We start from the raw sequence: 16,456 nt of genomic DNA on the forward strand, positions 1-16,456 counted from the left end.
CATGCTTACTATTTGCTAGAGATGGAGCTAAGCCCCTTTTGCTTACTTTATGACACTCCTAGTAGGTGGATAATATTTTTAGTTTCAGTTTATCTTTTAGTGGGTGGGTGAGCATCCATACAGCAAATTAGGCTGCAAGGGGGCTGTGTGTGTGACAGCATTTAAGGCAACACCTGTGGGAAAGTTCATCGATTTGGTGCAATTGGATTAGGATAAGGCGGTCCTATCATCAGTTAAGATGAAGTGACCTAGAAGCATTTTGTTAGGTGAAAGGCAGGGGTGAGAGCATTTCTGTTAACATCCAGCTGTCACTAATTTTTTTTTTTTTTTAAATTAGAATTCACACTACCGGTGACCCCTGAGCTGAAAGTGCTAGTCTTGGGTTCTTGGTGTCTTCATGCCTGTGAAAGAAAATAAACCCTCTGGAGCAACTCATTTTAAATTCAGGCCTCAAAAGTATTTCCACAGATCAGTTCCAAGGAATACTATCTCAGAAAGGAAGGGAGGAGCAGCCTGAGCAAAAGTCAGCCAAAACAGACTGCAGAATCAGACCAGTGAAGGCTGCAGATATTTTAATGAGTTTGTCTTAAAAAACTGAGATTTAAAATAAGCAGCTGAAAGTGGTCGAAATGAGAACCTACCCAAACTAGTACAAGAAAATCAAATGAGACAAATAGAAATTTAAAATATAACCACTGAAATTTAAAACTCAATGAACTGAAAGTGAGAAATCTGAAGATGTTACACAAAATGCAGGATATCGAAGTGGACTAAGTGAAAGAACTTGTTACTGGATTTAAGGATGAAATGGGCAACTTGCACTTAACTGGAATTCCAGGAGAGAGTGGACAGTAGAGAGGCACTATTTGAAGAGCAGATCTGAATGCTTACTGTGTGGAAGTGTGAGCTACTGTGTAGTAAAACTATGATGGTAAATTAAAGAACACTTAAATCAGCACTAGGCACCTCTGGAGGGGAGGGGAGGCGCACGGATGCTCGTGCAAGTCTGTAAACCGTACACAGTCATCTATACATGATTTTGAACATATCCTACGTCACTTTTAAAAAGTCTGGGTCGGTGTCTGGGAGCTGGCGGAAACTCGCTAAAGGTGACAAACCCTGACCGGAAGCGCTCCTTGCCTGGCTTCGCGGAGCTTGAGTCCCAGACACCAGCTTCCTCGTACGTCACGGCCCCTGCGACCCCTAGCGGCGCCTCAAGGCTGCGGCGAAACGGGCGGGCACCACCCCCTCGGCTCCACGGGTGGGACTTCCGGGTGGCGGGACTTCCGGCCGCTGAGTGACGGGCGCAGCATCAGCACCAGCAGCTACGGCAGCAGCCGAACCCTGAGGCGACAGCGGCTGCGGTTGCAGCGGAGGCGACGGGCCGCGGCCTGCGGACTACGGGCAGCCGGGGCAGGCGCGCCGGCAGACAGTGGGCCGCGCTGGCGGCAGCGGTGGCCGCAATGATGGAGATCCAGATGGACGAGGGCGGCGGCGTGGTGGTGTATCAGGACGACTACTGCTCTGGCTCGGTGATGTCGGAGCGGGTGTCGGGCCTGGCGGGTTCCATCTACCGCGAGTTCGAGCGCCTCATCCACTGTTACGACGAGGAGGTGGTCAAGGAGCTCATGCCGCTCGTGGTCAACGTGCTGGAGAACCTGGACTCGGTGCTCAGCGAGAACCAGGAGCACGAGGTGGAGCTGGAGCTGCTGCGCGAGGACAACGAGCAGCTGCTCACTCAGTACGAGCGCGAGAAGGCTCTGCGCAAGCAGGCCGAGGAGGTGCGTGGGCCGGCCGCGCCGGGGACCCGCCCGGGCACCGCGTCCTCGCGCCGGGTCCGGGGACCCCACCACCGCCCCGCCCTCGGCCCCCGGGGACCCCGCCCCTCCCAGCACGGTCCCCAAGGCCCCGAAACCCCTAGCCCGGCCCAGGGGGTGAGCCCTGGCTCCCTCTTCTTATTCGCTTGGTGCTCCAGCCCAGAGCCCCTGAGCCTGGAGCCCCGAACCACCTGGCGTCATCAGGGGCGCTTGAAGCCTAAACAGCCCCTAGCCTCGGGCCAGGCCTCGATCTCCCCTCCAGACGCCAGTTCTTTTTGCTTTTGTGTGTTTTTCACAAACCAATTTCCTAAACCTCAATTACTGCCTCTGGTTACTACAATTCTAAACCCTTATAGAAAAGGGATTTCTGATCTTCTCATAGTTCTACAGCCAGGAGAGATCTATTGTCAGAAGACCTTTTCCTTGTCTCTTATCCAATGTTTTGAAGGTCTGTGACATGGGTCAGCTTGATAATTGATGTAAACTCATAACTAAAGTCACAGGCTGCTCCTCTGGCACCAGGTGAAAGTCTCCAGGTTTCTGGAGGTGATTTCTTTGCTCTGTGGTTCCCTCAGTTGGGAATATCGTTAGCTTATGTGGTAAAGGCTGAGAAATTCCGGTCTTACTTCTGAGGAGCGAGAAGTAGAATTTTGAAATATTTGTGTTCTAGGATATCTCCATAACCTGGAAATCACTTATTTGCGAACCAGTTAGAAGAATCGTGCATTGTAGGGAATAGCACTTAACTTCATTCACCGTCAAATATTTAGCACTATGTGCCAGACCCAAGCGGATTCAGGGGACGTGGGTTCCCATCCTTGCTTTGCCTCTGTGACCTTGTCCACGTGTTGTGCCCTCTCTGCATTTTGATTTTCCATCAGTCAAATGAGTCATTTGCCCTAGATGATCTCTAAGCTCTGACATTCTGTTATTCCAGGCATTAGGTGATGCTCTTTGATTTATGAATAGGTGGTTTCTTATTAAATGAACTAAATTCCTTTTCAATTAATTTGGCTGAACACATTCTTAACTTTAGCATTGAAATAGAAAATTGTTTCAGTATTTTGCCTTTTTCTTGACCCAGAGTGGTTTGTGCCCTAGTTTGGTTTAAAGCATGTTTATAAAAATTAATAGTGCATTTTATTATTCCGACTTAGAGTGATTTATTTTGCTTTGGGGTTTCATGTTTTAGAAGCTGTTGTCTATTGATTCGGGTGCCAAGCTCCACCAAAACTGATTTAAAACTCTCAAGGTGATGCAAAAGCTCATAGGATTTTAGAGTTCAGAGTGGCTCTAGGCATTTACTAGGAAAGGAACTGGCTCCCTGAAGGGGAGAGGGATCAACCAAGGTCACATGCTCTAGAAGAGCCCCACCAGGACCCAGTCTCCCCTGACTCTTGGGCTCTTCCTCTTGTGTCATGGTGCTGTGGGAGGTTAGAGAGCTGCATCCCCAGAGGACTGGAGGGCTGGGGCTCCCCTCGTCCACTCCATGGAATTATGGCTGCTCCCTAGTGCTGGTAGCACCCACCACTTCTCTGACCACTATTAGCCATTTGATGCCTAACTAACTGAGGTTTCAAGTAGGTTTTTTTTCTCTCATCTGTACCTATGTGATCAACATAGTGGATGAGAAGGAACTAAAAGGATGGACAACCTTAAGGCTAAGAATCATAACCTTCTAGCTTAAGAATTAGCTGTGCATGGATTAGGTCTCTGCTCTGCTCTGTGCTGTTGAAGTATACTTCTGGCCTCCTACCCACTCTCCCCTGGACTAAGAGCTAGGGCGGGGATGTGTGTGGTTTGGAGGAGACTGCCTTTGAGGCCGAGCCTCACCATTGCCCCATTAGGAGAAGCCGTACAGTTTCCTGAGCAGAGAACCATGAAGCAAACAGATGCTTGGCTAGCCGGCATCGAGGCTATGATTAGATGTCCCCCCTTGGAAAGACCTCAAGTGATGTTACAACTAAAGAAAAGGGCGAAGTCCTGTAATGATTTTGACATTCTAGCTAATTCACGAAACCCAGCAGACATTCATTTTCAGTTTTGGGGAAAGGACCACTGTGGATCAGCCTCATTTTCTAGACAGGAATTGAGATGTGTATCTGACGACACAAGAGCTGGCACGTCACAGGCTATAGGCATGTTCATGTTGCAGAGTAGCTCCTGCGTCCTGGCCACTCTGCTCAAGAAGGCTTAGTCAGAGCTGGGTAACTTGAGCTGCCTGCAGGCTTCTGAGCAGACAGAATCTGCAGATTTTTTTTAAAGACGTGAGCAGAGCAAACAACCCTATCCTCTACTTCTTTCATGTAATAACTATAGTGAGATATTGCAAGTATGTTCTGGTCCGGGAGTGGCTCTTTGGTCCTGGGATGGCTCATTTGATAGGTAGCTAGACATAGTGGGATCCAGGGAGAGGGCCCAAGCCCTGGAGTCCGCAGACGCAGACTTGAGTGCCAGCCCTGCCCTTAGGAGCCACATGCCCGGCAACCAGTCTTTCCTTTTCTGTTCTCAGTGGCCGCCTCTGTAAAGAGAGTGGGTTGCCAGACATGGCAAGTCACTTTCATCTTAAGTGCCAAGTCCCATCATTGACTATTATTTTCTGGAGAATTGCAGCGAGGCAGAGGTAGCGGAGTCAGGGAGGAGCACCTTGATGGATTTGCGGGGCAGCCTTAGTTGGCAAGCACTGTGCATCTCAGTCTCTGATTATGCAGGTTTTACCCTTGTAATCGAGATGAGTGAGTCCCACTCAAGCTTGCCGCACTAATGGGATCTATTGCTGGCTTCTATAATTTCTACAGATTCCTTAACAATGCTGAAAGGTTTTAAAATCCACCAAGTTCTTTCCCATTAGAAAAGAAGGTTGGAAATGGGCAGTTGACTGAAAGCGAATAGAAATAGTGTTTGAGAGACACGGTGTGAATTTAGTAACCATTTTAAGATTTGCCTTAAAATCTTCTTTACCCTGAAGAAACTACTAGCAACGCCCCCCAACTCATCACAAGCAAGTGGATGTGCTGTTGAAGAGACATGTATGTGGCCCTTTGCTTATACTGTGATATTTGGTGCTATGTAAGGAAAACATCCAACTGGAGGAGAGTTTGACCCAAAACTAACCCATTTCATAGAATAGCATTTGGATGGGATTAAGCTGTAATCCCGCTCTATAGAGATCATCATTTTGCCTTTTTTTCACAAGCAAATTAGTACATTGAATCAAGTTTTTCTTCTTATTTCCCATATTACAAATAGTAAATTCACCACTGCTTGGACAAGGTATGTGATTTCTTCTGCAATGCTGTAATCTTAAGAAGAGTTTTTAAAAATCATTTGTTTTAAATAAAGCTGTTAAGATTTAGTGGCCTGAACTGCCTTTCCTGGTTGCCTCCAAATGTTGGTTTATGTAGGTATCTCAGAGTCACCAAAAGTACAACAAAATCTCCCCCCAAAAATGGAAAAAAAAAATAGGTGTAGAAGAGTAAAGAGAGACACTTCCCAGCCAGAGTGATCATGTAGGGAAGATGCCAGCTTTGGTCTGGAGGCCTCTAGCCCGTAGCCTTGCTGCTCGGCTCTGTCCTGTGGTGGGAACCCTCTGGGGTCTGTGGTGGCAGTTGGACAGTGGGGTCAAGGACTGGTACACATTCTTCCAAAACTAGGATTTCTAAATTTAATATATTGGGTGTTATTTTAAGTTTTTAAAAACTTTCTGGTTTTATGCAATTTATAGAAAGGTTGCAAAAATCATACTTCCCACTCACATTTCCAAATGTGAACATTTTCCCACATTATTCATTCTTCATCCCTCCCTTTTGCTCTGCTAAGACCTCAGGAGTTTCATATGGTCCTGTCGTCTCTTCTGTTCTGGAATGGTTCCTTGCTTTTCGCGACCTTGACGATAGCGACATCACGGGTCAGTTATTTTGTAGAATAGCCCTCAGTGTGGCTTTCATGTGACCACATACTCAGATTCAGGACTTGGCAGGAAGCCTCCAGAGGTGATGTTGAGCGAGTCTTGGAGTCTCTTAAATCGTTACTGTGTACAAGATAGGTGTTGGGGAAGGGACACACAAGTGTGAGCTAGTGTGTCCCCTTTCTCAAGTTCCCGTTTATTATGAGGGTGGGAGGATGACCCCTTAAAGCCTGGTAACTACAACAGATAAAACCAGGAGCCATCTTGAGGTGATTTCCCAGGCGTTTGTTTCTTGTGCTCTGTTAAAAGTCGGGGCCCTGGGATCAGCCTCATCATCTCCCATTTCCAGTCACTAAGTCCTGGCCATTCTTTTGGCCTGGTTCTTGTTTTCATATGCCTTCTTTTCTTCATTGCTACCACCCTGGTTCTAGTCGCCGCTATCAAACGGGTCTCCCCAGCCACCCTCTCCCCTCTTCCAGCCCTTCTCCAGCCAGAGTGAACTTTTATGGAGGCAGATCACACACCTTTGCCTCTCTCATCCATTTACTCATTCAACAAAACATTCTGAGTTCCGGGCTTGGCTGCGGGCTGTGCAGATTTAGGTCCCTGCTGTCCTGGGGCCGGCACTCAGGTGGGGAGGTGTTGGGATGCTGCCATATATCCAGGAAGTATTAAAATGAGGGCATGAGATATAGAGTGAAAGGTAGGGACAGGGACTACTTTGATTAGACAGGGAAAGGGACTCTTTAAGGAGGGGACCCCTTCCGCTCAAACCCCTCTGGAGCCCGGCCTTGCCCCGCCTCCCTCTGTGCCTGTCCCATTTCTATCCACTCTGTCTGCACACTGTTCCCACTGCCTAGACCACTGGCCAGTTCCTTTGCATGTCTGGCACAGCAACCACATGGAGCACATTCGGATGAATGCATAAGTGCATGATGAGAATGAATGGTCCCCGACACTGCAGTCTGCCCACCCCGGACTTCTCACACTGCCCCAACCCCCTCATTGTGCCTTGCACCCCCACATCTCCACAGCTGCTTCCTGCTTCACCAAGGGGCTGGTGCCCTGATGGTTCTTTTCTCCCTGACTGAACACTCCAAGGAGATGCTAGTCATCTGTGCACGTGTGGATGAGGGGACAAAGCAGCTTTCCTCTGCCTCTGCACACACTACATCAAGCTGTCTATTTAGTTCCTGAAGGTCAGGGTCTCTTTCTGTGGTTTGAGTGTGAAGCAGTGTCTGTCCAACACAACTTGCTATGAAGATGGAAATTTCCATTTTGTGCTGTCCAATTCAGTAGCACATGGCCACACAGGGCCATTGATACTTCAGATGTGGCTCATGCAACTGAGGAAGCGAGTTTCTATTTTTATTTCATTTTAACTAAGTATAAATAGCCGCGTGTCTGAGGCTACCGTACTGGTCATCGTGGCTGTAGACAGTCTGGCTCAATCATTTTCTATGAGGGCAGGCAGTAAACATTTCTGTTACTCAGTTTCAGACTAGAAAGTAAAATACTTAAAAGAGATGGGATGTTTTTGCTGTCTCAGTGAACACGTTCCAGAAAGAGGGGCGATCCTAAGCATTTGGGTTTTGATATAGGAAACCAGACAGATGAAAAATTTTGAGATGAACAAAAAATAAAGCAAAATTAAAAGAATGCCAGCTGTTTAGGAAAAAACAGAGAAGGGATGACATTCTTGAAAGGCTAAGAAGAGGTCTGGTGGGAAATCCCAGCACCTAGAAATCTTTGAGCCAGGGCTTCTTTTTCTTTTCTTTTTTTCTTTGTCCTCTCCTCCCCCGCTCCCCCCTCTCCTCTCTTTTCTTTCCCTCTCTCTTTCTCCCCCACTTCTTTCTTACTTTCTTGATAACTATTTTACTGAGATCAGTGCACTAAACTATATATACTTGAAGTGTGCAATTTAGTGAGTTTTGATGACAGTACCCCAGAAGCCATCCCCACAATTACGATAATGATGATCATCAGCCCCAAAGTTTCCTGTGCCCCTCGGTCATCTCTCCCTGCTTCCTCCATCCCATCTGCAGGTAACCACTGATCTGCTTTCTGTCACTTTAAGTTAATCTGCATTTTCTAGAACTGTGTATGATTGGAATCATTTGTGTATAATTTTTTTTTTTTTTTTTTTGGTCTAGCTTTATTCGGTCATAATTTGAGATTCATCCAGGTTGCTGCAAATGTCCTTGTATTCATAGCTTCAGTGCTGACTAGTGTCCTGTTGTGCGAGTGTTTATTCATTCTCCCACTGACAGAGTAGCAGCTTCATTGCTCCATAACCTCAGCTCCGTACACTGCACTCTGTGGCACTCCTGCTGTAGCTTGTCCTGGAGAGGCTAGAATCAGTTGGCGGCCAGCAGGCAGGTCTAGCTCATCCCAAGAAAGTGTCCCCAACAACAGGGTGAAAAAGTCTCGCCCCAAGGAAATGAAATATTCCCAAAGATTCTTAGAGCCCACGTAGTCTTTAATCAGTTTCGTTTTTTGAGCCCCTCTTATGGGCAAGAGATTTGGGATGTGCCAAGTTAAGTGGAACGGTGCCTTGTTCTTGAGGAATGCACCTCTGTGTGGTAGGGTTTGTGAGACAGGGGTTAGGACGTTTAGATTCTGATTATCAACAGCGACAGATTCAGAGTGATGCTTTTCATTAAAGTTTCGTGGATGCGCCTCCCCAGGTCTCGTGTTTTCCATGCTCTCTGCGTGCCGTTCCTTCCACTCTACTTCGTCATGGACTCCTATTCCCTGACCTTCCCCACAATGGCCATCTTCCCACTTCTGTCTTCCTAGGAAACAAATACCCAGATCAGGGCAAAAGCCCCTGGGTGCTTGCCTGTGTGTGTGGCTGTGGGCCTGGCTCCAGTTTATGGTGTTCAGTTCTAAACAAGAGCCTTTGTCTGCAGAAAGGCAAGGTATGAGCGTCCTTAGCTTGTCTCCTCACAAGGGTGAGGTACAGCTGGGTGGATTAGGAAGTTTAATAAGCCCGTGTAAACTTCGAGAATATAGTTCACTTGAGAATAAATTCTCCCGGGGAAATTTTTCCCAGGATGGGACATTTAGATTTTAGTTTTATCTTTTTCTTATTTCTCCAAATACCAAATATATCATATTTTTATATATTGTATAACATATTGAATACATAAGGTATATGTTAATATTTAACATAATGTATAAGTAAATATATAAATTTTTTACATATTTACATATATGTATTTTTTCTATCTTAACAGTTATTGAAAATCATTGTGAATTAAACTAGTGCCATTTGTTGGGATTCTTTTTAGACAGATGCTGAAACAGCAGTCCCTTTAATATAAATGTGAAGAACCTTTGCTGTATTTTATGAATCCAGCCTGATTCTTGGATTTCTGCGCAGTGGCCTGGTCTCTCAGACATGTGTCTTAGCACTTGAATACAGAAACGCTCTTCTGTCCTCTCCCTGTGTATCACCAGCGGGAGTCGGGGGGCAGCTGGGTGACTCCAGGGCCCCCACTCTCATATTCTATTCCACTGACCTGCCCACACTTCATTCTAGATCTAAGTGGTAGCACAATTGTGGAAAATGGAAATGGAGGTGTAGAAGAACAGTCGTTTGAAGTCTTAAGAGGTCAGTGCCCCCCATGAGCCCTTGGTAAACAGTTGATCATGTTGGGAGGTCACTGTCAAGACAGGGAATTAGCCATCAGGAGAAGGGCGTCTCTTCTAGGCACATGAGCCTATGCCCAGCCCAAGTATTTACCACTCTGCTTGCCTGAGATACAAGACCAAAAAAGAACATTTTCCTTCTGGAAATTCACTCTACCCCCTCACCCCCAGGAAGGAATTAAATGATCTATAATGCAAGGGAACAAGATCTTGGATTACTATTAGGTTAATTTTTAACTAGGCAGCCAGAGTTGGTTATTTCCTATGTGGTACCCTGGTCTAAAAGATATCTAAGAACGAAGAATTAAATTCAATATGTTAATTTACTTTGCTATTAAAATAGCCTTGGTTATGAGAATTAACCAAAACTCAAAATGATTACATCCTGAAAGAGTGTTTACCTAGTAATATCTCTCTTGCATTCTGAGATTTGGGAATGCTGATTTCTGTTGTCTAAATTTTATATTTGACATGAAAAGTCCATTTCTTAATTTTATTTTAATGTATAAAATAGGAAAACAGTCTCATTCTATGGAATATTGAGGAAAGCTTCCTCTGATTCTTACATTTTAGAAGAGCCCATACTCAAGTTATTTCAGAATGTATCTTGAAATTCACCAAAAAACAAATTTTGAAAACCAAAGTCAAATTTAGTTTTAAAACAGCATTTTATTAGTGGGAAGGAGGGAGAAGTATATCTTAAAAACAAATCTAAAAAGGGACTTGTGTGGCATATTGGTCTTTAGAAGTGAGAATTAGGTGGTTCATATCTAGATGTTAAGGAGAAGCCACACTGGTGCATTTTCAATTGTCCAGTTGCCTTCATTGTTTTTTGGGGGTGCTCGAAGGTTTGTTGTAAGTGTAACCTTAAACATCATGGGTTGTCATGTGCTACGTGACATTTTGATTAGACTTGGTTAAACAGATGATAATTCCGAATAAACTCTGATCTGTAGTATGTGTAGTTAGCACATGTAGTAAGCTTTCACTTTGTTCTAGTCATGCCTTCTGGAGGACTCAGGTACTACTCTGTGCAAAAAGTATCTCAGATATGAGACTTTTTTTACAATCCAGTAAGTACCATGTAAACTCAACCCAAATACTGAGAGAGAAATTTCTATTCTTCTCAGTTCCATTTATATTTTGTCATAATCAGATTCTACTGGAAAATTTTTTAGTTTTCTTTCAGAAGACTTCTTTTGTAGACTTAACTTAGTCTCTACCCTGTCCCCCCACCACTGAAAATTCTTGCTGCTTTTAAATCAAAAGTAAATGATCTGTAAGTAAAAATATTTTACTTCATTCCAAGTCTAGCCCTGAGCATTTCCTCGTGAAAAGCAAAGATGAAATATTTGTTTAGTCTTAATCATTTGATAAAAATAAATACATACATACATACATACATACATACATACATACATAAATGTTATTTGTTTAGTCTTGACCAGGCACTGTTCCTTTACATTAGTTATTCCTTATAATATTTGATGAAGATTGCATTGCATATCTCATTTCAGTTAAATGGCTAACTTGCATTTTCATTAAATTACCTTAATGACGTTGGAATAATTTTTTAAGAGGGGAAGAAACATTTTTTTAAGCTATAGAGAGCCATATTGTGTTTGTAAACATTTTCATAAACTCGGAGCCCCTGAGGGTACCTTCTCATCAGCTTTGTCTGGTAAGATGCTGACCTCTGAGAGACAGAGAGGAGCTGCACGCTGGATGGCACTTCAGGGAGCCGGGCAGGGAGCTTGAGGCAGGCCAAGGTGGGGGTCCTCTTGAGTCTGCTGGTGGTTGCTTATGGGTTTCTTAGGTCTTTTTGTTCATCTGGGGAGTTGTTCTCCACGAGTGCTCACACCCCTTGTCAGCTGGCAGTACTTAGAGGATGAAAGGCTGTCAGTTTCTAAGGACTATTTCTTGCCCCATGGGACCGTCCCTTTGGCACCAGGATTCCACATGACCGGAAACCGCAAATGTCCACTCACCGTGGGATCTGTCTCCCTATCCCTTCCATGCCTTTTGCCTCTGGCCTTGAGCTTATGTAGATGTTTTCTCTCTAGGTTAATGTCTCCATACTTAGTGATGCTGAAAAGCCTTAAAATACCACAACATTAGAGGATTTCTGCATGTGACCTAGTTTGGGGCCAACTTCATCAGGAGTTTTATAGGCGTGTGGGTTGTTTTATGGCATGACAAGGCTTTTTGGCACTATCACCTATGTTGGATTTTAATGATAACCTATCAGGATAGATATAGGAAAGTCTGACCTACTTAAGAATTTGGGGGCGGGGTTTTTTATATTGTCTTTAGTTTGAAAATCTTTTTAGCTGGCTAGCAAATATCAAATGCAGGTAATGATGAAATATAGGTGGGAGGAAATTCTAGTGAAATGACACTAGCACCAAAGAACTCTTTTCTTTGTGTAAAACTTCAGTGGTATAGCTTGGAGGTAGGACAGTGATCAATATAAGGAAAGGGTGAATTTTCCATCTTCCAGCCCCAGCTGCCACATCAAACAGCTCTTAACTGGCTCAGGATGAGTTTTCTCCTCATCCCACACCTAGCTCTGGAGCATTTGTCATCAAAAGCAGGGACTCCTTCCTGAGAACCGGAGATCTGGTGCTTTCTGACAGGTGAAGTGCTTATTCAAAAAATATATAACTGACAGGATGATTCTCAAGTTAATCTAAAAGGATAAAAAAGTCAGAATAACCAAGAAAAAGGTGAAAAGATACTGTTAAAAGATGCTATAATATTACAAGTTTAAAAACCATTGGTACTGGCTCAGAAATAGACTGAAATATATATTAGGATTTGGCATATGATAAAGGTGGCATTTCAAAGCAATAAAGAAAAGATAACTTGTTAAGTAAATGGTATAGAAATAAGTAAACTTCTATACTATGTGCACACAAACCACATGCTGGGAAAGTACTTGAAGCATATAAGACAGACAAATTCGTGAATAGATGGAATAAAGGCCCTTACAAATAGTTAAGAAAAATATGAACATATGGTAAGAAATTGGACAAAGGACATAATGAGCTGTTCATGAAAGAAGCAGTTTACAGCAGGTCCTCAAATGATGTTCATTCAAAGTCATTTCATTATAATGATGAGATACTGTTTCCTATTCTTGTTTATATCAGTTAGCTTATGGTAAAATTAGTTTCATAATGTTATTTCACTTAAAGTCTCAGAACCTATTGACAATATTAAGTGAGGACTTACTATATATGACCAAGAAATTTATGAAAAAATGTTCAATATCACTAGTAATCAAAGAACTGAAAATTAAGACAATTAATGCTAGGCTGTTTTCCCACATACCTATTAAAAATGGATATGGTAGAATGTATTTGTTGATGTAGAAAGGTGATCCAATGTAAATGAATGAATAATCAGGTCACAAAATACAGTGAGCAAAATGATCCCACATCTGCTCTATATACTCATACACTCACGTATTCTCTCCCCCCATACACACACACACACACACACACACACACACACACTGGAAGAATGTCACTCAATTTTACCATCCAGTGGTTTTTTAAAAATATTCTTCTTTTACTTAACACTGTCATCTGATTTTTCTACAAAAACATATGTTGTTTATGTCGTTCTTTTAATTTTTTTAAGTACTAGAAATTGAAATTCCCCAATTAAAAAATTATCCTTCCTAGTCAGTTAATAGCATTTGTTCATTCATATGCTGGTTATATCCACAGTCATTCGAAACCACTTATTTTTACTTTTTGTACAGCTGCACCATTTGTGTGCATTTTCCTGGCAGTGAAACGTTTCTTTTTTCTTCATTTTACTTAAGTTGCATGTGATGTCATTAATACAGACTTTCTGTCTGAAGCCCGTCTTCCCTGCCCACCCCTGTGGGGTTTCTGCCCTCTAGTCACTGCAGAGTGAGTCATCCTTCAGGCAGGAGCCGCTGTGATTTTCAGCACAAAGACCTTTGAGTAGATGCTCTAGGAAGAAGCATCTCTAGGGCCCCGTGTCAGAGTTAGGGGACAGGATGCATTATTATGGGAAACACAGCCGGTGGCCACCACAAGTTAATGGACTCTTCCAAATATCCAAAACCTGAAATCAATCATCAGCTTCATATTCCCATCTTCTGAGAAACTCTTTATGTCCTTAGAACCCAGCTGATAATTATGCTTACTATAAATGGAGTTTCTCAGTACCAGTCCCATTTTCTACTCAGTAATATTCAGGTGTTTACAACTCCCCCTCTGGCCTGTTATAGGAGGCATCTTTGCTGCAGCCAGAGCCCATCCCTCCCCCACCAGGGCCTGGCTTTGCAAGCCAGTTTCAGAGTCAAGCTAGGTCTCTTCCTAAGACTTTTTGAGAGTTTCTTTTATTTTGTAAAGAGCTTTCTTTTCACTTTTTTTGATAATAATTTTGCCCAGAAACTTAGCACAAGGACCAGCTACGTAATTTGTGGAGCTCAGTGTGAAAATGGAAATTCAGAGCCCCTTATTCAAAAATTAAGAATTTCAAAATTAAACCAAGCATGGGCCTTCTAAATTCAGGGCCCCATGTGACCTCCCAGATAGCTGGTTACAAGATTAAGGAGTTATTCTCTCCTGCCTCTGCTGTCACATGTGGTCTGTGTCAAGGTTTGCCTGAAGAGGGTGACAGGCAATGTGATGTGAATGGAAGTAGGCTCTGGAACAGGGAGACCTGCATTCTGGCTCTGAGCCTGGGCTTTCACCGTGGTCCTTGAAGCCTGTGGCCCTTCTGTGAGGGGCTGCTATCATCTGACCACCCCACATTCATGATGCCTGCTCTTTCTCTCGTTTCCATGTATAGAAATTCATCGAGTTTGAAGATGCCTTGGAACAAGAGAAGAAAGAGCTACAAATCCAGGTGGAACACTATGAGTTTCAGACCCGCCAGCTGGAACTGAAGGCCAAAAACTATGCAGATCAAAGTAAGTAGCCAGCCCCAGCAATGGAATTGCATGTGAATGTGTTCGTTGTTCTCAGGCCTATCCCAGCTGGGCAGTATGTTGAGAGCCTTTGATAAAAAGAGAATGAGAAAACCCAATGATAGCCTTATTTTATTTTCACTGTGATTCCCTTAACCATTACATTGCCAGAAAGGTTCTTGTCTTATTCCACAAGAAAGAATTCAAGGGTAAGACGAATGGCTGGAGAGCACGGGGGGTCCAGTGACCAGACTCTTGTTTTATTTCGCAAGAAAGAACAGCAAGCAGGAAAGCGCAAGATTTATTAAAGCGAAAGTCCACACTCGAGGTGGGGAGTGCGGGCTTACTCCACAGAGAGTGAGCATAAGCATCATGCCAAGATGGCTGGTTATGAACTATTGTTTTTCCCTGGAGGCGGAGCCCTAGAAAATTTGGTGCTGCTGTAACCTTGTTGTCTCTTCCCAGTAGGGGGAGAACTCAAGTTCCTGCTTCTTCTTGTTTCTGGAACTGTCATGGTATCAGGTGCATGTTGGGAGCTACAGTATTTGCAATATAGATGAGATTATAATGATATTATAATTAGCCAAAGGTCATGCCTTAGCCGAAGATGGTGCCTAAGCTGGAAAAGACTGGTTTTGGCATATTCCCCCTGCTGGGCTAAACCGGAGAAGTATGAAGACAGGAAAGATTTCTGGAGCCATATCCTGCAGGGGGAGGGAGTGTTCCTGTACCACCTGTCCTGCCTCAGTTACATTGCTATGTATTTCTGTAATCATCTTCAAATCCTTTGTAGAAATAAATAACTAAGGCCCCTTTGATGACAGCACATTTGTAGGTACTACAGTCTGAACCCAAATTCACAAATCTGTGATCCTGTATGGTTCTATAGGACAAAGCTCCTGGCTGCCTGCCATATGGGGCTCTTGTCTTCATGCCACTGTGGAGAGATCCCTCTTTTGTAACCTGAAAGTTGGGCTCAATAACACAGCCCTCTATAGTGACAGTTCCTAGGAGGGGTCCATAGCTGACCAAGGTTGCTGTAGGGACACTCTGCTCCTGTAGGAATAGGTGAAGAAAGAGGGGTTTTTTATTTTATTTTTTTATTTTTATGATAAGAACTGTTTTTGTTTTTAGAAGTCTTTATTTATACTGTCAAAGTTAAAATTATCAGTGTTATTTCAATTTTCTATAGTTAGAGGTTTTGATGATTGAGACTTAGTTTGTTGCTTTACCTAGTTCCCTTGGATGGCAGGAGCTTTCATTTCTCTGAAAATTTCAGATTAAATTGAGAAGAAAAATGGTTAGATGTGTTGCCAGAGCTCAGAACTCCAGTGACCAGGTTCTTGTCTTACGCTGCAAGAAAGAATTCAAGGGCAAGACCAACAGCAAGTGGGAAAGCACAAGTTTTATTAATGTGAAAGTACATACCCAAGAAAGGAGTGTGGGCAAAAGAGAGAGACAGAGAGACAGAGAGATAGAGACAGAGAGACAGAGACAGAGTTCTGAGAGGATGTCTCGATTCTGGGCTTTCGTTGTTTCATGGGGGCAGAGCCTGGAAACTGGTACTGATGTGGCCTCATAGTCCACTCCCAGAAGGCAAGGAGCTCGGTTCCTCACTCTTTCCTCCTTATGTGGTTTCTGGGCCTGTCATGGCATCAGGTGCATGATGGGAGCGGTAGTATTTGCAGTATGGATGAGATTATGATATTATAATTTGCCAAAGGTTGTGCCTTAGCCAAAGATAGCATCTAAGCTAGAAAAGACCAGTTTGGGCTTATCTCTCCTTGCCAGGACTAAAACAGGGGGAGGTCTGAAGAAAAGAAAAATTTCTGAGAGCCATATCCTGGAGTGGGAAGAGGCGTCTCTACATTATCTATTCTGCCTCAAATGCGTTGGGTCTGTCCGTAACCCAAACCAGGACTTTGAAGGCCATTTTGCTAAGGCTAGTATCCCACGGTGTGGTGGCGAACTGTGGACAACCAGCAGGCTGTCGACTACGTACACGTGCCAACACACTCGTTTTAGCAAATTGGAAGCAAACCAAAAGGCCCAGGTTAGGCATGTGTAGATAAACCCTTTCTATAATTACAGAGTCCTTAATATTCCCTTTGCTTAGAATACTTTCCA

At 43.8% G+C, this 16,456-nt stretch overlaps 1 protein-coding gene across 15 annotated transcripts in view; it reads left to right on the forward strand.

Annotated features, from left to right (window-relative positions):
* The window catches only part of MAPK8IP3 (mitogen-activated protein kinase 8 interacting protein 3), a 50,497-nt gene that overhangs the window by 1,563 nt on the left and 32,478 nt on the right, over positions 1–16,456 (forward strand). For 9 of the 15 annotated variants that reach the window (XR_005657782.1, XR_005657783.1, XR_005657786.1 and 6 more), the window contains exons 2-3: positions 338–1,781; positions 14,212–14,332. Coding sequence is in view for 9 of the 15 variants with exons in the window: in XM_039884892.1 (XP_039740826.1) it covers positions 1,464–1,781; positions 14,212–14,332 (439 nt within the window). In the remaining 6 variants the exon portion in view is untranslated. Of the gene's footprint in view, positions 1–337; positions 1,782–14,211; positions 14,333–16,456 lie in introns of those variants that run through there. The other 6 variants (XM_039884894.1, XM_039884896.1, XM_039884897.1 and 3 more) reach the window with 4 other exon arrangements.

Source organism: Pteropus medius, unplaced genomic scaffold (assembly GCF_902729225.1).
Source record: "Pteropus medius unplaced genomic scaffold, Ma_sr-lr_union100, whole genome shotgun sequence".
NCBI lineage: Eukaryota > Metazoa > Chordata > Mammalia > Chiroptera > Pteropodidae > Pteropus > Pteropus medius.